At 41.3% G+C, this 22339-nt stretch overlaps 2 protein-coding genes across 6 annotated transcripts in view; one reads left to right on the forward strand and one right to left on the reverse strand.

Moving 5' to 3' along the window:
* Positions 1 to 5159: 5159 nt before the first annotated feature.
* Gpatch11 (G-patch domain containing 11) lies at positions 5160 to 16596 on the reverse strand. 3 transcript variants are annotated; one of them, XM_027426056.2, is made up of 10 exons: positions 16409 to 16595; positions 15217 to 15348; positions 14338 to 14409; positions 13417 to 13643; positions 12473 to 12514; positions 11357 to 11477; positions 11147 to 11237; positions 10067 to 10177; positions 8222 to 8303; positions 5160 to 6626 (listed from the first exon to the last, which is right to left on the reverse strand). In XM_027426056.2, exons 3-10 carry the CDS (start codon positions 14394 to 14396, stop codon positions 6571 to 6573), a joined length of 789 nt encoding a protein of 262 aa, XP_027281857.1. In that variant the 5' UTR covers positions 14397 to 14409; positions 15217 to 15348; positions 16409 to 16595; the 3' UTR covers positions 5160 to 6570. The 3 variants fall into 3 exon arrangements, with proteins under 3 accessions (XP_027281857.1, XP_027281858.1, XP_027281859.1); XM_027426057.2 differs by having other exon boundaries at positions 16393 to 16595; XM_027426058.2 differs by lacking the exons at positions 5160 to 6626; positions 8222 to 8303 and adding an exon at positions 8335 to 8491 and having other exon boundaries at positions 16409 to 16596.
* A 74-nt stretch (positions 16597 to 16670) lies between these two features.
* Heatr5b (HEAT repeat containing 5B) overlaps positions 16671 to 22339 on the forward strand; it is a 76482-nt gene continuing 70813 nt past the window's right edge. Inside the window, exons 1-5 of one of the 3 annotated variants that reach the window (XM_027426054.2) lie at positions 16671 to 16774; positions 17623 to 17770; positions 20119 to 20330; positions 21061 to 21169; positions 22131 to 22280. In XM_027426054.2, coding sequence (XP_027281855.1) covers positions 17645 to 17770; positions 20119 to 20330; positions 21061 to 21169; positions 22131 to 22280 — 597 coding nt within the window. In that variant the 5' untranslated portion in view covers positions 16671 to 16774; positions 17623 to 17644. Of the gene's footprint in view, positions 16856 to 16897; positions 17034 to 17622; positions 17771 to 20118; positions 20331 to 21060; positions 21170 to 22130; positions 22281 to 22339 lie in introns of those variants that run through there. The other 2 variants (XM_027426055.2, XM_035448262.1) reach the window with 2 other exon arrangements.

Below are 22339 nucleotides of genomic sequence, written 5' to 3' on the forward strand. Positions count from 1 at the left end.
CACTTTGGATACTTTGTCTTCCTTTAGTTACCTAAAATCTGAGATGGAGCATTAGGGGAAACTGTAGTTTTTGTCCTTAAGTTTTATAAAAACTTAAGAAAAACCTTTTGCACGCAGTTTTCTGTCATACTTTCTCTTCCTTCTTTCCTTCCTTTTTTCTTCTTTCATTTTTGTTGTTGTTACTTCAGAAACGTTTTTTAAAAGTTATTCTTTGGCAATTCCATAGAGGTATTGTGCTCCGATCATACTCATTCCCACCCTTTCTTGGGTACTCATGCCAACATGACCCCCTCTGCTGTGCATGCTTCATCATGTGAACTGTAGCCTCTGGATGTGGAAGTCCAAATAAATCATTTTGTGATTCATTGTGATGAGAAAAGTAATGAAATAGTACCAGAAGTAGGGTTTTGTTGCAATAAACCTAGCTACCATGTGGTTCTTAGGCTTTCAGAACTGGTTTTGTTGGAGGTCTGTGAAAAAGTTAGGAGCTGTAGGCTACAGAACTCCTAGAATGCTGTAAGTCAAACTTAATGTGGGATCTCTACGTTTTAGAGAAAAGGAATCCATTGTTTAATTGGACTAGATAGAGGACATTTGTGTAAAATTCAAAAGTAATGATTTGTTTGGTGAAGGGAATTTCAAGACATTCAGGCTGGGGAATGGTAGCTGTTTCCTACTTTTAGATGTTTCCTACTTTTAGGGTAAATGAGGAAAGGAAGAGGAGTAGTAAGATATGAAAAAAAAATGAAGGTTTTGGAAAATGAGTGCCTTCAAAGACAAGGTGGGTACGAAGTTGCTGGAATTGTTAAAGAGATTAGTGCCATTAAAGAGGAACCATGAACTTTACACTGCTAGTATTATAGGAACAAGATTGCACCCATGGAAGACTAGAGTGTGAAAATGAAAAACCATCTGAAGGCCTTTCATGTCAAACATTCAAGTGGGAATAGAATACTTAGGGTAGCAGTCTTTCTGTTTCAACTGCTCAGGAGCTCAGAGAATGCTACAGCTATAGCCTGAGGAGCTCATTTACATTTCAAGATGGTGGCAGGACTTGGCACTATCTCTATGAAGGTAGTTTTGTAGGAAAGTAGAATGTAAGGGTCACGGGGTCAGAGATGCTTGTCCCATGGTTCCAGAACAAGCCTGTGAGGACAATGTATAATAGGATGGGCAGATTCCCAGAAAGGCTGAGAGGCTGCTGTGTGTGAAGCTATGAAGGTGAAACAGTGACCCCAGGATGTTGGAGATGACCAGAACATAGAACGTCCACTGAAGCAGTGGTCGAGGATTGGAGCCAGCCCAAGAGGAAGCCCATGAATGCTTCAGGCAGCTTGGCTGTAGGAAGCCTACGGGAGCCTGGATGATACCACTGTGTATATTCCAGATACTGGACATTGGGATGTAGCCTTTGTTTGCCCTGCTTGGATTTAGTCTTGCACTGCACCAGTCTTTCCTTGCTGTTCTCCCAGACTGACTTTTTAGAATGGGGATGTTTACCTGGTATCTTTGTATGCTGCAACATTTGTTTTATAGGTACTCAGAGCTAAGAATTTTCCTTTGCTTCCCAAAACACTTTGGACTTTTGAATGGTGTTGACTATTAAGACTTTGGGGATTTCTGAGGTGGGACTGAACGCATTTTACATTGTGAAATGGCCATGAGACAACAGGGCCTTGGAGACACCCCCATCACCATCAACTGAGGCTTCTGCCAAATCTTGCCTGCCATGAAGGATGGTATCATATGAAATTGAGTCAAAATAAATCTCTTCTCCTCCAAGTTGCATCTTGGGATTTTAGTGCCAAGAGACTCACATACTGTTTATAGAAGCCATAGGAACAAGAAGCACACATAATGCCTTCAAAAAGAAAATGGATGTAAATTTTTATGTATTGGAAAATGAGGTTAAATGTAACAGTGTATGAACAGCATAGTTTTAAGTAAACAAAAGCTTTTAAAATGTTTACAGAAGGAAAGCATTCACATAACACTCGAGAACACATAAGCAAGATCACTTTAAAATAAAATTTTAGGATGCTCGACAAATATGGTGAGATGGAAAAGGAAGATAAAGGAGGAAATGATACTAAATTTACAAGTGGTTGACTGAGAGGAGGGGAGGGGATTATGCGGCTGGTAAGGACGATGCTCAACTAGCCTAAAAAGTTTAAGTACTTTCTGTATCTATTATAACAAAGCCTTGAAGAAGGACAGCTGTGCTGTTGACAGTGGCTAGGCACAGGAAACTATCCATCTGGACAAGCAAGATCGCTTGCTGTAGAACAGAGGGCTTGGAAATTACACTCGAGACTTCCAAGAATGTGAAAAATTTGAAGAGCAGAGAGAACATCTGGGCAAGGTGAGAGATGGGCAGGGCACAACATCCGGAAAGAATGCACACAGGGGACACTGGGGATGGCAGACTTTAGCACCAGATGGCAGCAGGGAATGCTGGAAGATAATGTGGACCACATCCTTGCAGATCTTGAGGTATCTTGGTCTAAACTTTTGAGCATCGAATCACCATTACAAAACTGTGATGTCATTTTACAATTTTTAAAGTGAGCCAAATGCAGGCATACTAGGGGATGAGCTGTAAGAGAAGTACTTTTATAAAGGCCTGTAGCCTTTCTTTAGTTATTCATAAAAAGCATTTGGTATGTTTGCCGACTCTGAGTGTGGCAAAGCAAGGTTCATCCTTTAATGTTAAAACTACAGTGCTGGGAAGAGAACATCCACAAGAGTTTAAAAAGGTGACCACATACCTCTACAACGAAAAGGTGTGTCACCACAATAACAAAGTGAGTCACTCTATCATCACCCAAAGTGGAAGAACCTAATGATGTGTGGCTCCCAATGTCATATCAGAATTAATTTTGTCCCAAATTTATAACTGAAGTACAATCATGAGGAAATTATTAGGCAAAACCTATTAGATAATTTGTTTTTCTTTAAAAAGGTAATTTAACATCAGGTGTTGGTGGCACACTCCTTTAATCCCAGCACTCGGGAGGCAGGGGCAGAGGCAGGAGGATCTCTGTGAGTTCCAAACCAGCCTGGTCTCCAGAGCGAGTTCCAGGACAGCCTCCAAAGCCACAGAGAAACCCTGTCTCGAAAAACCAAAAAAAAAAAAAAAAATGTAACTTAACTCACATGCAAATTGGACGAACTATTCTTTTTAAGAAATACTTATTTTTTTATTTGTTAGTCCATGTCTTTGTATGTGTGTGCAGTGACAGCAGAGGCCAAAAGAGGGCATTCTATCTCCTGAAGCTGGAGTTACAGACTAGGAAGAAAAAGGAAGTACCTGTGATGTTAACCATTAATTACCAAATACAGGTATTTATTTGACTTACTATTTACATTTTTTCAATTTTTTTCTAGGTAGGATGAAATCTCTTTAAAAACACACTAACATTACCTAGCTTTAAAGAATGAAGCTATATTTAAGAGGAATACCAAATAATGTAGCCAGTGAGAGTGTAGCATTTTACTCTTCCCTTACTGATATTTTTACATTATGAAATAAGTATATTATCTCAGCATCTTTTACTGCTGAGGATTTACTTTCTCAGTCTCTAAAAACCAGAAAATAAAAAGATCTTTTAAATCATAGCAACAGTGTGGCAAAGTAGGGCCTCACTTGCTAATTCCAGGTGCAGTTTAAAAAAACAAACAATTTTTTACCTATTTGCTTTACTAGAAACGGACCTAGGAAATTTTTACTAAACACCAAATACACACACACACACACACACACACACAGATATGTGAACTTAACATAAATTTATATCAAACATATGCATAATATTTACACACATGTAGATGTATATGTATGGCTGGTTGCATAATTTGTAGAACCCGGTTTGAAATGAAATGTAAGGTGTTTTTTAAGTGGCATGGTCTAGTGCAACCGTACAGACTGCCTGCCCACTAAGTACATGCTGTGTACACATCTACATGTGACATGAGACACCTAAGTGTCATCATTTGCAGACTCATGCGACAGACTTTCATTCCACACTTCAATGTTCACCATAGGATGAGGTTTTTTGGCATGTTTAATATTTTATTATAAGAGAAATATTCTCATTCAATATTAATTCTCATAATTTTTTATCTTCAAACATAGACAAGAATGATGGGACTCTATGTAACATTATGTGGCTTAATAAACAATATTTTACCTTTGTTGTTACACCTATCCCTTCCTTTTTTCTTTGACTGGAAAATCTTACTGTGAACCTCAGGCATTATAGTGTTTCAGTAGTAAATATCTAAAGGTTGACTTGTAGCAGACAAGTTCTTTGTAATATTAACCAAACCACATATCACTGCTACTCAGATAAACTAAGAAATATAATTATCATATAATTAGTCTGGATCAGTTTTACAATTTCAAAACTGTCTTTTGTATAGGTTGTTTAAAATCAGGAGGATCCATGGTTACATTTGGTTGACATGCCCTTTTCCTCTATAGCATACTCCCTTCGTTTTCTTTTCTCTCAACATTTGCTGAAGGAACTAGTCAATATATCTGTAGCATGTCCTCTGCTCAGGAAGTGGTTCACGGTGTCCCCATGGTTAGATGGATGTAGTTATACTAGTATTGGCTTCAATTCTAACTGAAAACTGTAATAGTACTGGGAGGCAAACAGAATGCTTCTGGAATACATAGAGCCCTGCTGATGTTAATTTAGTTGTGGTATATGCTAATTTCCTGTAGTTGCAATATTTTACCACTGACTTGGTCATTTACATTATCTACTTGGTCATTTACTTGTTGCAGTTTTGGAGGCCAGAAACTTAAAATGAGATTCAGCAGCTATGCTCCCCACAGGCTGCCATCATGAATCCTACACTTTGGCATTACCAGATTAAAGCCCAGCTACACAGACCCAATCAGAACATGCTCCAGCTGTTTGTACCTGATATTTCCTTCAACTTAAACAAACAGCAAGTTTTAGGGACAGTGAGATGACTTAGCAGGTAAAAGGATGTGCCACCAGGCCCGATGACCCGAGTTCAATCCCCGGCACCTGCACGTTAGGAAAGAACTGAGTACACAAGTAGTCCTTTGATCTCCACACATGTCCCATGGTACACACACCCACACCACACCGCCTAATTAAATAATGCAGTCAAAATGCTGGGCATTATAATTCACATTGTATACAATTCATTTATCCAACACCTACAACTTAACAATGTGTATTCAGCATTGCATCAACACTATGCTCAATTTTAAAACATTTTTGTCACCTCAAAGGAAACCCACATCCATTAACAGATTATCTTCTCCCAACTCCAAAAACCACCAGTCTGCCTTCTGGCTATAGATTTGTCCATTCTGTGCACGTAAATAAATAGACCATACAGGGGTATTTTTCATATAGTATTGTTTCCAAGTTTCATCCACATTGTAGCGTGTCTCAATAACACATTCCTCTTTGCTGCCAAATAGGGTCCTGTTGTATGAATATATAACATTTAATGTATTTGTTCAATTTAGACATCTGGATTGTTTATTCATTTTGACCATTATAAGATCACTCAAAGCAGATGACCAGACTTGTGTGATTAGAATTTCCTATGCTTAGAATTGCTGAGCAATAGAGCAGCTGCCTCCTTGCAGCTTTGTGTATGAAGCCAAATTTAGTGCTACTGTAGTATCCTAAGGTCTCCCACTGTCCAGTGTTACACTGTGCTGACCAGTTTGTGTTCACTCTGTCACTCCTGTTTCCTTTGTGATGCTGTGGTGTTTTGAACAGCAAGGGCAGGCTGCTGCATACTCTTGGAATTTATGAAAAGAGGATAATCAGGAACTGCCCTAGACCAGCTGAAATAACCCCACTAGAGGAGGACACTGAGCATATGCACTTTGAAAAAACACCCATGACTTTGATGTCTGACCCTAGACATGTTTTATCTGACAGGGGCTAGCTACTAAGCTATAGAAGTGAGCATGTGTGGCTCAGCCTGTGGTGTGCTCCCTTCTTGGAGAGCTAACGTCTAATTACTCTGAAACAAAACAAAACAAAACAGGATAAACTATTTCTTCAAGACATTGGTCCTAGAACATAAGGTATGCCCTTGCTCTTCAGGCACAGGACGGACATGTGGCTTCTCCAAATAAGAACTATAGGGAGGCTGCTTAGAGAAGGTGCCTTCTTCTGTAGGTTCAGCTTCATGCTGGCACGAGTAATTAGTGGTGCTGGTGACTGAACTCAGGGCCTTGCCCAGGCTTGACAGGTATTCTACCATTAAGGGATACCTCAAACCCTAAAGCAGACAATTGACTTCCTGATTCCCATGATGCCTTACTTCTCAATTTGCCCCAAGTAAAGAGGGGGGCAAAGTGTGTTACCGGCTGGTATGCTTCTACAAGCATCACAATACTAGTATAAATCATGACTGTCCATGTCTATGATACTTGTATTTGGAAGTGACAGTAACTTTTCCCCAAGCCAGTGAGCAATTCATCCAAAGTAGAACATACTTCTAAAAGAATAAAGCAGCCTTCTTTCTTCACCGGCACAAACAGCTTTTACTTTATTGGGAATAATCTCAGTCATGATCTGCAGAGGTTGGTCCTGGGCAATTTGAAGATAGATCTTCTTTATCTGTAATTTATGTGGGAGAAATAAAAGGTAAATACAAGTTTAGAGCAAATTTTTAGAAAATTGAATGTAGTATTTTTGATCAATCATGTTTGTTATTTATTCTACGAAGTAAATGAGGACAAGATAAAAAATAATAATAAAAAATAAGCTGCCAGGGGCTGGAGATGTGGCTCAATGAATAAGAGCACTGGCTGCTCTTCCAGAGGACCTGGATTCCATTTCAGCACCCACATGTGGCTCACAGCTAAGTCCAGGACCAGGGGATCTGATGCTGCCTTCTGGCCTCCATGAACACTGATTGTACGTGGTGTACAGACATACACAGGAGCACAGTACCCATACACATAAAATGAAAATTTAAGAGATTAGAATAATAATGAAAAAAATCCTCAAATACAAAGTCCTAATTAGACGTTAGTCAAGTTGAAATGGACAAAAGCATGAGACATTTGGTTCAGTTAAGATACTTGGCAAGGGGCTGGAGAGATGGCTCAGAGGTTAAGAGCACTGACTGCTCTTCCAGAGGTCCTGAGTTCAATTCCCAGCAACCACATGGTGGCTCACAACCATCTGTAATGAGATCTGGTGCCCTCTTCTGGTGTGCAGATATACATGGAAGCAGAATGTTCTATACATAATAAATAAATAAAATCTTTAAAAAAAAAAAGATACTTGGCAAGGCTTTTCTGAAGGGAAACAGAGGCAGAGTGCATGGGGGGAAGGGAGGTGGTGGGGAGAGACTGGGAGGAGAGGATGGGGAAGCTGCAGTCAGAATGAATATGAGAGAAGACTAGATAAAGAAAAAAGGATATTTAGCGGAGGTTAAACTAATTTTCTTCTTCACAATGAAAAAAAGAGTGGATTTCAACAGACTTGATTTTAATGAGTTAGGACAATAGTCTAACCAAATTGAAATTAGTTATAAAATTTTAGTGCAAGTATCTTTCAAAGAATGAATCTTCAAAAATAAAGCACGAAAGAAATTATTATCTTCAAGTTATTTTTGGTTCTTTTTTTTTTTTCCCTTTTTTTTTTAACAGGGTTGGTGGTTGAAGCAGGGTTTCATTAATTAGCCCTGGCTGGGCTGGAACTTGCTATGTAGATCAGAGAGCAGCTATCACAGCACTCACATACAAAGTTTGAACACACAATAAAAACAAGTCTTTCTTCCTTCCTTCCATCCTTCCTTTCCTTTCCTTTCTTTCTCTTCTGCTTTTTTTGAGACAGGGTTTCTCTGTATAGCTCTGGCCATCCTGAACTCACTCTGTAGACCAGGCTGGCCTTGAACCAGAGATACACCCTGCCTCTGCCTCTTGAGGCTTGGGATTTAAGGTGTGTGCCACCATGCCTACCCTTTTTAAGTTACTCTTTAGACTTGAAATTATTGAGTAATAAAATGGTGAAAATTCCCTCTTGCACAGTTAGTTGCTAAAAAGTTAAATGCTACATTCTAATAAAAACTCTACTTCTATAGTCACTATTTCTTTAGACACTGGTTCCACATTTCTATTTGAATGGAGTAAGACATGTGGGCTTTAGTAAAAATAAGCAAGTATTCACGGGCAATTTTTTTAAAACATAAATCATCTTCTCACCTTCGTAGGCTGTCCCACACCAAATGCAATATAGATGCTCTTCTCGCAAGTAGCTGGTGAGTATCTGCAGTTTTTCCAGTGCCTGACAGAGGACACAGGTGCATCAGTGGCTTGCATCAACCAGGACCTTGGTTCCTGGACCTCAGTTCAGTTACTTGAGCCCAGTCTTGAACTCTTCAGGTGCACTCTCAAAGTGACTCAAGGTGTCAGAGCTGAGGTGGTATGTTTGCACATGTCTCAGCTGACTAACCATTTGTTCACAAGAGACGACTGGTGGACAAAAGAAATCATCTTTTGGCTGGCTCTGTGATCAAGTTTTGTTGTTTTTTTAAAAAAGACAGTGTCTCATTATGTATTCTTGGTCTGGAATTGGTAGACCACGCTGGCCTTGAACTCACAGAGACCTGCCTGCTTCTGTCTCCTGGGTGCTGGCATTAAGGTGTACACCATCATGCCCAGCAGGAATACCCATTTTGAGTGACAGATCATGGGGCACTGAAGTAACCACTGTGACCAGTATAATCAGGACTCACAGACCTCTTTTACTCTCAAGGAATCTGTCCCTCAGGTGAGGGGAGGGGGACTGCGTCCTTCAGTCACACTTAGCAGCTCAGGGAAGCCATACATGTGTGTAAAGCAGTGAATGTTGCCGAGCAAAATTCCATATGTAAGTAACTCTGGGAATATTATTGTCCTTTCTTGAAAAATCACATTTTAAAACTTAACTGTGCATATGTGTGTATATGAGTCTCACATGCTTGCCAGTATGTGTCAGAGGAAAATTTGGGAGAGTCAGTGCTTTCCTTCCACCATGTGAGTCCCAGGGACTGAACTTGGGTCGTCAGGGTCCACAGCAAGTGCCTTCACTCACTGAGCAATCATCTACCCTGGGCTTCCTTCTGAGTTTATTTTCTGTTTGTTTTGTGAATGGATGAGGTCCATATTAGGATCACTTTTAGACATTTAACAGAAAACAAAGTCAACTGCAATCATTTACATTTGTGTCTAATCTGTCTTTTTTTTTTTAAGAATTATTTATTTATTTAATTTATTTATTATGTATACAGTCTTCTGCCTGCATGTATCCCTGCAGTCCAGAAGAGGACACCAGACTATATTACAGATGGTTGGGAGCCACCATGTGGTTGCTGGGAATTGAACTCAGGACCTTTGGAAGAACGGGCAGTGTGCACTTAACCCCTGAGCCATCTTTCCAGCCCTAATCTATCATTTTCAGTAAACTAAAGCTAAGTGGAAAAATTACATGAAGTTTTTATTTCTGGGATAATAAAACATTCCTGGAAATCAGCAGCTCTCAACTTGGAGTTATTTTTCTCCCCAGGAACTATTAGCAATGCTGGGAACACTTTTTGGTTGTCAAATTGCAGTTGCCAGTATTTATACTCCCTGATCAATCACTCCCAATCACTCATTCTCAGACTCCTGAGAAAAGCTTAGCTGTTCTCTGTCACTCCTGTGGGCCTGAGGCACTGGAGCTCTTGGCATGGCATGCTGATGTCAGCAGTGCACATTCACTCAGGACTTCATTCACTCAAGGCTTCCTCTGTTCCCTCCACAGCTGCATGCCTGGTCTCCACACTCTAGATGCCAGTTTCAGGTCAGGGTTGCTGGGGGGTAGTAGGTACAACCATCTGAGTGAGCATGCCCCAACCTGATCCTAGTTTTCCTGTGTGTGTGTCTATGTGTCTGTCCTTTCTAAGTGGCAGGTGGTACTGCTACACATTCTATCATGCTGCTCACAGCAAAGAGTTACCCAGCTTCAGGTGATAATAGTGCCAAGGCCGAGATTTCTGCTACAAGGAGACAAACGGTACCCAGACATACACTCAAATCTTCACTCGTGTATTCATCTTCATCCTGTTCTTCCTCTTCCTCTTCCTCAGTCTCCTCTTCAGGCTTTAACCAGTACCATGCCTCCCTGGGAACCTGAATATTCTGAAAATGCAGAATTATTTTTTATGAAACATGATACTTGTGGTGTCATAAGTATGTCTGTGTTAACATGAATTTGTCCTCCCAATTAATATTTACTGAGTGCAATTTCTCAGTAAACCATTGGACCATTAACATGAGGACTGAAAGGGCAGTTAGAATTTTGTCAGTCAAACAGGAAAGATGGGTGATGGGTGTAAAACTGTACATATAAGCTAGTTTCAGTACCTGAGAGATAAAATCTCATGGAAATACAGTGAAGTGGGACATTCCTCCCAGCTACTTATACATGGCAGAAATTATACCAATATTTAAGTGAAGTCATTTTATTTTGATGCCACTGTGTTTTGTAAAAGGCAAAGATTTCTTCTACAATGATTTTTAAAAGATTCCTATTTGAAATGAAAGCCCTGTATCTTAATTTCCCAACAGACACACCAAGGGGTAAGTATGAACTAAAATTATGTTATTTTGGTTAATCAAACACTATGGGGAACAGAATATCTATACATTCCAGTCCTGAGTAATGACAATTTGAATAAATGAAAGGCTAACCCTTAGCAGACAACTCAGGAAACAGGTCCCTGGAGTAAATCAGCCATTAGTGTGTCAGTCACCGCAGTAGGTGGTGCACATCAAACAAAATCTTTTTTTTTTTTTTTTTTAAGACAGGGTTTCTCTGTGTAACTCTGGCTGTCCTGGAACTCACTCTGTAGACCAGGCTGGCCTCAAACTCACAGATCCATCTGCCCCTGCCTTCCGAGAACTGGGAGAACTGGGATTAAAGCCACTGCCTGGCTCAAATGAAATCTTTAAAGGTAAAGTTTTAGAATCAAGGGGTGGAGATTTTCTTTCTTTTCTTTTCTTTTCTTTTTTTTTTTCTTTTCTTTCCTTTTTAACTCAATAGAAATATAAACCAAACCATCCAGATACCGAAGCCCTAGGAGACTGGAAGAAGAGCTGCCCGCCTACCTTCTGGGTATCCAGCTGCTGGCAAGCTCGCTGGCTTCTCCTCAGGTCTCCTTCGAGTTTCATCTCATCTTGCTTATTTTTCAGTCGCATCCTAAGTGAAGGGAGAATCGTAATGTCTATAGTCTCTTAACTACTTTAGTACCCAAGTACTGGGGACACACCACAATAAAGAGGATTTGAAGCAAAACCAGGTCAAAGAAAACATCTTACCGGAACTGCTCGGTGGCCTTTTCTTCATTTTGGTTTTTCATATGAATTTTTCTCCTGTAGTTTTCTAGCCTTTCTTCTGCTTTCCGTTTTAATAATGACTCGTGACCTATGCCACTTTTTCCTGGCCACAGACAAAAATTTTGATGAGGAATTCAGGAACTTATTAAAATTTCAAAACACAATTTAGATACTTAAGAAAGTAAATGCAGTTCTGACTTGAATATAATTATCCAAACTTATTCCATTAAACAGAAAACAACAGGATGATTTTTCACAAAGACCACAAAGTCTCATTCAACACAGTAATTCTACACACATTTTTAAAACTTATGAGTTGGGCAGTGGTGGCACACACCTTCAATCCCAGCACTGGGGGTGGGGGTGGGGGCAGAGGCAGGCAGATCTCTGAGTTCAAGGTCAGCCTGGTCTACAGAGTGAGTTCCAATACAGCCAGCAGTATACAGAGAAACCGTGTCTCAAAAAACCCAAAATAAATAGGTAAATAATAAATAAAATAAAAATTAGGAAAATAACATCAACTATCACACTTTCATAAACGTATGCCTGTTTTCTCTTGAATTAATTCAAGAAATGACATTAAAAATGTCATTGATAAATCTGCTTAGAACATTTTTAGCACATCACAAAAGACAAGGAAGACACTGCACTTTCCACAGCTGTAAAAATTTCCCTCCAGTTTTTTTGATTCTGGGGTCAGAGGCAGAGCCATATACTGAAAGGGCAGGCACTCTGCCAATAGGCTTCACCCTTAACTCTTAGGTAGGGCCTCACTATGTAGCTCAGGCAAGCCTCCACATCTCCACCCTCCTACATCTACCTCCTAAATCCTGAGATTACAGATGTCTAATTGCAAATGACTACTCCTGGCTCCTCCATAATTTTTATGATTTAAATTTTATATTCTATTACTTCTATTTCACCAAAATGTACTTAATTTTTTTCTACAAAACAACTTTAAAAAGACTTAGAAATTTAACATTTCACTATTTCATAGGCTTCTTATGATAGCCAACTACAAGTGTGTCATCACAAAACACATTTAGCAAGCCAATCTAAGTTATTGTTATTTAATATACTAAGAAAATGACTATATACCTGTTTTGACATTGAGAGGAATTGGTTCAACAATACCATCTCCTAGAAAAAGAAAAAAGAAACATAAATTAGAAATATTTTATTTACCACAAAGTTTAGGTCAGTCAGCATAAATGTAACATTACAGTGCTCTCTGTATATTCCATCCCAGTTTCAGTGACAATCCAAATTGAATTCTGGAAACTAATGCTCTCTTTTTCAGCTATTACCTCTCCTAATTTTAAATAACTCCTATCTATCTGTCTGTCTGTCTATCCACCTACCTACGTACCTATCATCTATTCTTGAGACCAGGTCTAGCTGTCCTAGACCTCTCTCTGTAGATCAGGCTGGCCCTGAACTCACAGAGATCCACTTGCCTCTATCTCCCCAGTGCACTTATGCCATTTTAGGGAGCAACATTATGGACAGACGACAGTCTTAGCAGGCAGAAATCTCAAGAGAAAACAGTCTTTCTATATGAAAAAAATCAAAGTGATTAAAACAGAAAAAAAAGCAAACTGAAGCCACAATTGACAGCCAGTATATCTTAATAAGCACTTTCATTTCCTACAAGGGAACACAGCTTCTCTAACTGGAAGGTCAGTCAGACGCTGCCATAGGCACAGAGCAAGGTGGGAAGAGCCCTATGTGGTCCCCAAAGTTGCTTCATTGCTATCTGGTCACTGTGCTTCTCTGCCCATCATCTGCTACCATTCTTCACTGCTTCTGTTGTCAGCCACTTGCCAGAGCCTTCAAGTTTAATCAGCTCATGTCAACATGTGTGGCATTTAGTCCATGTGAGAGGACAACTCTGTAAGAACTGTTAGCATTGAAGATACTAAGAAACTTAAGTGGTTATACTTTCTGTCTTATAGTTTAAAAAGCACTGTCAACTTAGGTGTCCATCAGCACACTGCCACCCAGTGGTAAAGAACAACGAGTCAGTTCCTCACGTGACTCACCACTCTTGCCCAGAGCCTGCCCACTCTTGTACCCCATCTTTTGGAGCAGAGCGAACCCTTTGTTTTCACAGCCTAGTGCATTCTTCAACCCGATGTCACGTCTTTCCTGCTCTTCTTCTTTCACACTCTTCTGCCTGTTTTTCAGATTAGCTTCCTGTTGTCTTTCTTCTTTACGACGGGCCTCCCGGATCTGCCTCAGCATTGGCACGCCTGGTCTGATATCTTCTCTGAAAAATAAAGGCAGCAGTGTAACCAAGTAGTACCCTGTTTCTCCCTGTTTTCCAGGTACACTCTTGACATTGACAGAAGGCAGAAGGGGGCACCCAAAGAGGGTTAAGAGCAGAAGCAAAATGGTTAGCGCCAAAAGAGATGAGCTAGCTCCTATTCTCTTTGTATGAACACACAGGATGCTATTCATGAAATAGTTGAGACTGATTATTTTGGAAGCAGGAGGGGGATTCAAAACAGGTTTCTTTCTGTGAAGTTCTGGCTGTTCTAGAACCCTCTGTAGACCAGGCTGGCCTCAAACTCAGCAATCTGCCTGACTCTGCCTTAAAAATTGAAATACGTATTTAAAAATGTTCTGGGGGGAGGGGTAGCTCAGGTAGTGTCAGAGTAGTCAAGAGTACTTGCCTAGCAATGAGAATGCCTGAGAATGATTCCCCACACTTCAACAACTACTCATGGCTTTTGCACACACTTGTAGACTCAATCCTTAGGAAACAGAGGCAGGGGAATCAGCTACATAGTGAGCTGGAGAGCAGCCTGGGCTACATGAGACAGCCTGAGCTACATGAGACAGACCCTGTCTCAAAACAAGCAAACACACATGACTACCACCACCACCCAACCAATGTCCTTATTTTATAGTCTACATGTGTCTTCTCCATATCATCCTACTAGCCGAACACATTTACTTACTGAACATTAATGAAAGAATCTGACATGTAATCTTCTTCTTCTGCCATGTTCAACTTCATATGACAACACTGCCTACAAATCAAATGGGACAAAGTAATAGTATTATCACTATCATTTTAGTTTACCAAAGTGGAAATCAAGCATGAAGAGTGGCAATGCTACATGCTGCTCCTTTGTGCACAAAGCTAGAGAATTTCAGCACCCCACGTCCTAGAAACAGAGGAACAGCCAACCAAACACATGCTAACTGGGAATGGTGTGGGCTTTTGAAACCTCAAAGCCCCTGTTGTGACACACCTCCTCCGAGGCCACACCTTCTAATACTTCCCAAAGAAGTCCTCCAACTGGGGACCAAGTTGGAGGGGGTACTCATTCAAAAATATGAGCCTATTGGTACCATTCTGATTCAAATCGTCACAGAAGTAAACACTCTTGTGTTTTCTTTCCTGAGATGGGACCACCCTGTGTTCTGTCTCATGCTGGCCTGGAAGCCACTATATAGTCCAAGTTGGCCTTGGAACTTGTAATTCCCTAGTTATGAGACAAACACTCACATAATTATGTAGTATTCTCCAAAATGGTCTGCTTCTAGTAAATGTTACCTCTTGGCTTTTGATGATGTTGTGTAATCTCCAAATTGACTAGTTCATGTAACCAGCAAGATTTTGTACATTAGAGTGACTTTTGGGTCACACTGTACATTTCACTCTGTGAAGTCAGTATGGATTAATTGAAGTCTGTGCTCACATGAGAGCACTCAAGAAGGTCTATGGAGACGCCTACATGGGAGGATCTGAGGCACAAATTCGTGAGCCAAACTAGTGAAGCCTGAGGTGAATGAGACTGGATTCCAGTATTCTTACATGGAATAGTACTCACCTAGTTCATGAACAGCTCAATAGACGCAAACTGTCAGTTCCACTTTGCAGGTAGAAAAAAATAAGGCTCAATTTGGCTAAAGGACTTGTTCGAAACCACACAGAATACATACAGGTCTTGGTAATCTTGCTCCTGAAACAGAATGAGGTTATAATTGTTGTTGCTGAGCTGGATATCCATACCACACACAGGACCTCACACATGCAAGGAAAGTATTCTACCACTGAGCTAAATCTCTAGTCCAAACTGAATTATTTTTTATTTATTTTTCTTTTCTGGTTTTTCTAGACAGGGTTTCTCTGTGGCTTTTGGAGGCTGTCCTGGAACTAGCTCTTGAAGACCAGGCTAGTCTCGAACTCACAGAGATCCACCTGCCTCTGCCTCCTGAGTGCTGGGATTAAAGGCGTGTGCCACCAATGCCCGGCTTAAACTGAATTATTTTTAAGGGAAACATTTCCACAGCGAGACATGGTGGCCCACTGGTGAAATTTCAGCACTCAGGAGTTTGAAGGCAGCATCAATCTGCACGGTGAGACCCTATCTCAAAACCTGAAACTGCCCCACCCCATACACAAAGCACAAGGGATTTCAGGTCAATTTTAAAGCTCTCCCTTTTAGTTATTACATCTTATAGTTACAATTTGCATATTCCCATCATACTTATTTACACCCAGGTATTGCAACACAATTAATTGACAAACTTAGAGGAAGTTAATTACTATTGGTGAGGAAGTTAAATTATTAAGGAATGGAATAAGGAATTGGGACCTCTAGTGTGAAATATCTCTTGCTATGAGGACAATACACACTACCGTTATCCAGTCCCTTCAAAATAAACATAAACTCCACACGGAGAAAGATAACCCAGGCAACGATGCTGGTGGCCTGGACCATCCCTTTGGAATCACCGCAGCCAAGTGGTCTGACGCTGGGTCTACCTAGGGGGAGGATCATACAGCATTTGCTGATGGGCTGGAGGTGGGGAGTCTGCGAAGAAGAAGGACCATGACAAAGTGATGTGAAGCTCTTTGCTTTAGTACCTAAATAAAGAGTCACCATTTTCTCAACAGGAAGACTATAGGCAGGTGCAGGCTTATTCTTTATTTTGAAGCAAGGGCTACTGAATACACAGAGATGGACATCGCCGGGCCTCCCCTCCCGCCTTCAGCGACCCACCAAAACGACCACTCACGGATGGGGCGCTGCTGACGTCGGTATTGGCAGTCACGGCCCAAGAGCCCGCAGACCCTAAAGACGCAGCTTCACCCTTCGGCTCCAGCTCCGCGGAGCCAGCGCGCCGCGCGCACGCGCCGTCCACTGTCGCGAAGGACCCGCCGCCCGCCGCCACTGCACTGGTTTCTGACGCCAGCTTCAGCAGGCGCGGGGGTGGGCGGGGTTAAGCGAGCGCGAGGAGTGCGCGTGCGCACGGCCGGCGTTCTGCGCCTGCGTCTTCCTCCCGCTTCCTGCAGGCCCGGGTTTGGGAGGCGGGGCATCCGGGCCCCTCCGCGGCGGCTTCAGCCTGCAGAGCTCAGCTGATCAGCCCCTGCCACACCGGGAGGTGAGGCGGTCCCGCGCTGTCCAGGCGTGCAGGGTGACTTGCATGGCGAACCCTGTGCCTCGGGAGCCTCAGCCTCGTGGGGTTAGCAGCTCGAGGACCCCTACGACGGGAGGCTGATGTCCCGGGGCGGCCCGCTATCCCGTCTCGCGTTTTCCCTAGGCCCCAAGCCGTCGCGGTCCTGGGTGCACCCAGACACCGGGCGCCCCTCGCCTGTGGGAAGCCTGGGGTCATTGTCCTGGGCCCTGGTAGCCAGGGACCGGTAAGGGTGTCTGTACACTCCGCAGCAGACGGAGAGCACTCGCCAAGATGAGTGAGCTTGGGGCTTAGGGGGCTCTCACGGCAGAGTGAGTTGCCGGGCATAATGAATGGCCTTTTGCAGTATTTATATTTTCCTGGCACTCCATCCTTATCGCCAGTTTAATTTTGTTTCTATCTCTGCCTTCTCAAAATTGTTTCTCTCAGGTTGTGTGTCAAAGAAGTTTACTGAACAAATGAGAAGTAATGAGAAGTGAAACCATATTTTCTTTGCCCACCTTAATGGTTCCATTTATGAAACTTGACACTTAATATCTAAAACATCCTTACATGTGGGGACTGGAGAGATGGCTCGGTGGTTGAGAACACTTGTTGCTTTTTAAAAGAACCCGATTCGGTTTCCAGCGCCCACTTGGTGCCTCAGAACCGTCTGTAACTCCAGTTCCAGGGCATCTAATTCCCTGCTTTGATCTCTGTGGGCAGCAGGCTCACATATGATCAACATGCACTCATGTAGGCAGAACACTCTTATACATGAATAAACTCCTTACATATATTTCTTTTTTTAAATTTAACTAATCTGTTCATTTAAGGTGTGAACTAAGAGCTTCAATAATGGAGTTAGCTCACAGCTTATTGCTAAATGAAGAAGCATTGGCTCAAATCACTGAAGCAAAGAGACCAGTATTTATTTTTGAATGGTTAAGATTTCTTGATAAAGTTCTAGTCGCTGCCAACAAGGTAGGTATTCTTCCCCCCACCCCATGAGATTGGTATAAAGAAAATTTAGAACCTTGTATTTTAAAAATGTTATGAGTCATTCACCTCAGGAATTTCTAGTTTATCTTTCTCTTAGTCAGCAACAAAACCCAAACCCTGTCTAAACCCTGCTTGCTGCATTCTTCCTATCTCAGCTCAGTGTGACTGGTGTCGCTCATATTCATCTGTGCCTGGAAATGGTCTCTGTGATGTCTGTAATCCCAGTTTCTTCATGTTCTCCCTGGGGACTTAAGAGATTTTTACTGCTTCTTCCACTTCCTGCATAGCTTCTTGGATGCAAGTTTGTTCTGTGCGTGTTTTGTTTATTTTTTAAATGATGCCTTCCTCAAATGAGAGCTTTGTTCATATTTAAGACCAAGTTATAGAAGGTGTTCTTGAAAAGGTGAATTTTGTTAAGTCAATGTCAGAATAGGCTAGTTCTGAGATTACTATCTTAGTTTGTTCCTCTAGAATGATTGTTCCCTTGAGGATAATTTCCTACTCTAGTGTCTGACGGGGAGTGATTCATTGTCTAGGGTCGAGGGATTGGGGATAGGGAGCCTGAAGGCTTCATACTCAGTATGTAAACATTCACTTAATTCCTATTTTAGTAAAGTGACCTCAGTCCACAGTTGTCCCGTCCCACTTTCGGGATACAAGCCTCTAGCCTTATTCTAGAATGGAGGAGAGGAGCATAGAAGATTTTGTTTGTTTTTTGGCTTTGATTTTACTTTGTGTGACAGGCTTTTATTAGTTATTCCTAGCTGGCCTGGGACTCATTATGTATCACAGACTGGCTTCAAATATGCAGCTGTCTTCCTTCATTAGTGCCTGAATGCTGAAGTACTGGGCATGATGGATGCACTCCCTTATGCCCTCAGACTGTCAGCCAGTTATTCCTTTTATTTCTAACCTCAGAAGTCTTCCAAGACTTAAAAACAAAAAACAAAACAAACAAAAAAAACCCGTTAACTATTGGAGTACTTTGCGCCTTAATTTCTTCAAGTTTTCTCTGTTGAGAGTTTTACGCTCCCAGATTTTTCTTGAGTTCTTTTCCTATTGTCATGGCCATTGTGGACTTGTGCTTTGATGTTGTTATTCCTGCCTATTATTATCACATTAATTGCTAGAAAGATAGTAAATGCATGGGTTCTCTTGTATTTTTATTTTGTTTTGTTTTGTTTTGGTTTTGGTTTTTCGAGACAGGGTTTCTCTGTGGCTTTGGAGGCTGTCCTGGAAGTAGCTCTTGTAGACCAGGCTGGTCTCGAACTCACAGAGATCTGCCTGCCTCTGCCTCCCGAGTGCTGGGATTAAAGGCGTGGGCCACCACCGCCCGGCTTTCTCTTGTATAATTTAACTAGAAATTTTATTTGTCTGTTAAATCTTCTGTAACTGGGCATTTGTTATTTCCTCCCACTGAAAGTCCTTTTCAAATTATCACATAACTCAAATTGCCCAAACAATTGTCAGGACTTGTTTTATTTGGTCCCTTCCCATCTTTTCACATAGCCGAACCTCCACTTTAAATACTTAACACTCATGTTGTTTTGTTGTGATAGAGTCGTCAGTCTTACCCTTTAGTGATAGCTAATCTTGTGACTTGTACCACCATTCAGAAATCCAACTTTAGAAGACGTTTCATGGGCTGCTATGTAGCTCATTTGGTAGAGCACTTGCCTCTAACATGCACAAAGCCCTGGGTTTTAATTCCCAGAACCGCATCAAACAATTTTATGTGATGGCCCACAGCAATAATCCCAGCCCCTGGAAGTGGAAGCAGGAGGTTAGAAGTTCACAGTTTTCCTCAGCTACATAGTAAATTCAAGGCCAGCATGGAATGTATGATTCATATTCTTCCTCTCTCTCTCTCACCCCTTCCTCTCCCTTCTCTCCCCCCACGTACACACACACACACACACTTAACACTATCAACATCTAAACCAAAGTTTTGATTTCCTTTTTCAAGCCTATCCTTACCCAAGCCCTTAAAGTCCTTCTTCACCTCTTTCTTAAGCCTCATATGTTGATTAGCAAATATTAATGGAATCACCACAAGCATATCTAGAATCCGTTGTTGAACTGGAACTGTCTTGCACAGTAATCACTTTTGTTGAAATCAAACTTTTGGACAATAAAGGGGAATGAAGATTTAATCTAGGAAAAAGTGAATCATTTCTTACTGAAGTTTCTATTTTCATAAAAGTTTTCATGTGTGAGTTATGCTTAATGAATACAGGTTTTAATTACTAGAGCATCATACTGTTAAGTATTTTTTTATTTGAAAGTAATAAGGGTACAAGAAAAAACAATGTTCTTTTTTTTAATAACAGACAGATGTAAAGGAAAAACAGAAAAAACTTGTTGAGCAATTAACTGGATTAATAAGCAGCTCACCTGGACCACCCACTCGAAAATTGTTAGCTAAAAACCTTGCAGCCCTGTACAGCATTGGTGATACTTACACAGTTTTTCAAACACTAGATAAGTGTAACGACATCATCAGAAGTAAGGATGACACTGCAGCCTACTTACCAACAAAACTGTAAGTACCCTTACAGGAACCCTTGCATTCTCTTTGGCTTTTCAAAGTGATTTAAAATATCATAAAGACCCCAGGTGGGTGGACCCTTCGGCTTAGTACTGACAGGAAGTTCTAACTCTATCTGAGGAGGGGGCTGGGCTTCCTCATGTCCATCACTCATGAGACTTTGGATACAGCTGGGAAAATTCGTATGGTATCAGCAGTGGTGTCTGAATGGGAAGAAAAGAGTGGGGGAAATGAGGCAGGAATGGATAAGATTAGTCTGCTGGCCACGTCCAGGCAGTTAAAGAATGAAATGATTTTGGAATCCAGACCTGCCTCTCACTGATCTGCTTTCACACAGAGGGGCAAAGTTGAGTAGCTGAGGTAGAGACAATTTTGCTTACAAGTTTTCTGGTGACTAGATTAAGTTGATCCTGAAATGCTATAAAAAATACAAAATAATTTTTGAAAATTGGAAACATATAATGAATTGTATTTAAAACGTGTGTGTGTGTGTGTGTGTGTGTGTGTGTGTGTGTGTGTGTGTGTGTGTGTGTCCTGTGCATGCGTGCCCACTCCATTGTATGTATGGAGGTCAGAGGACTACTTGTGGGAGTTAGTTCTCTGTACCTTATGGGTCCTGGAAATAGAACTCAGGTCATCAGGCTTGATGGAAACTGCCTCTACCCACTGAGCCATCTTGCCAGCCCAGAAATTATGTTACTAAGCAGTGAGACCATTTTTGCAGGGCAGCAGTGGCTTGTGTTGGAGCATTTTATGAGAAGATGGGAAGGATGTTGGGCAGTGCATTTCCAGAAACAGTGAACAATTTGTTGAAATCTCTGAAAAGTGCAGAGGTAAGTTTTGCAGCCAGTGTTTAATGCCTTGCTCAGGGCATGTGTTATTAAAGATGTTCTGTTCTGTTACTATGATCCTCATGGTACTTATCAGGAAAGTGATTTCATATTATCACTTCTCCTTCCTTCTAATGTCTGTTTTCTTTCTGTTTGGAGTGGGATGCCCTTGTCTTTTGAATGACTAAGTTTACCTGTTATTTTTCACTTAACTCTTTTTTTCAATTAACATTTTAGTTTTTGTGCCACTGATAATGTATCAGTTCCTTATGTGCTACACTGTGCAGCGTAGAACAATAGTTGCTTCTAGCTCACAGTTCTGGCACCTAAAGGATCACAGGGTCATACTTCCTCCTCAGGCTGTAGGGGAAAACTGTAACTTCTCTCCTAGATTTAATGGTTGTCAGAAACTCTGGCCTTTCCCAGCTGTGGACCACCTGCTCCCATAAGACATCATCTTTATTCGATCCCATCTGCAGTTATCTTGTTTGCAGTCATAGTCACAAGTAAAAGGGCTTAAGAATTTCATTTATTTCTGAAGGGGACAGAGTTCAAAACTGATGGTGATATCAAGTGAAATTGTTCTGTTTTGTTGTGTCACTTTGGCTATAGATCCCTTGTCAACCTCAGATAAATGGAATGTAGACTAAGCTCAATACTCGGTATAATTTTTTATGTCTATACCTGGGACTAAATTCAGGGCATAGCACACACTGGGCAAGTGCTCTGTCTCTGAGCAGTGTTCCCAGCTGCAGTCTCATTTTCCTGTCCAGGAGAACTAACTTCTCAGATGATATCAATACTGATTCTTACATTACAGATACTTTGTAGCATTCTTAATCCACTGCTTTTCCTTACTCTCACAATTTGGAGATAAGATAGTCAGGCCCAGAGAGTTGTTCTTATTAAATACGGACTTTATTTGACAATGTGGTTTTAAAGTTTGCCTCACATTCATGTGCAGTCTCAAGGGCGAAGTGAGATCTTAATGAGTCTGCAGAAGGTGCTGACTGGATTGGGGGGTGCAGCAGCTTCCTGTCACCGTGACATTTACAAGAATGCTCGATCCCTCCTAACTGACAGGTCGATGGCTGTCCGATGCGCAGTGGCCAAGGTTAGTACCCAGCCAGTTTGTAATGTCCCTTATGATGCTTGCTCTTAAACAGTTTTTTT

Source organism: Cricetulus griseus, chromosome 7 (assembly GCF_003668045.3).
Source record: "Cricetulus griseus strain 17A/GY chromosome 7, alternate assembly CriGri-PICRH-1.0, whole genome shotgun sequence".
NCBI classification, from domain to species: Eukaryota; Metazoa; Chordata; class Mammalia; order Rodentia; family Cricetidae; genus Cricetulus; species Cricetulus griseus.

Bases quoted from the DNA above. Each gene is read 5' to 3' on its own strand.
- Gpatch11 (XM_027426056.2), bottom strand. From the start codon at position 14,396: ATGAAGTTGAACATGGCAGAAGAAGAAGATTACATGTCAGATTCTTTC. The intron at 13,644-14,337 runs GTAAGTAAATGT...TTTATTTTTCAG, and splicing joins GATTCTTTCATTAATGTTCA to AGAAGATATCAGACCAGGCG. The intron at 8,304-10,066 runs GTATGTCTGGGT...GTCCTCTGTCAG, and splicing joins ACACGAGTGAAGATTTGAGT to GCACTGGAAAAACTGCAGAT.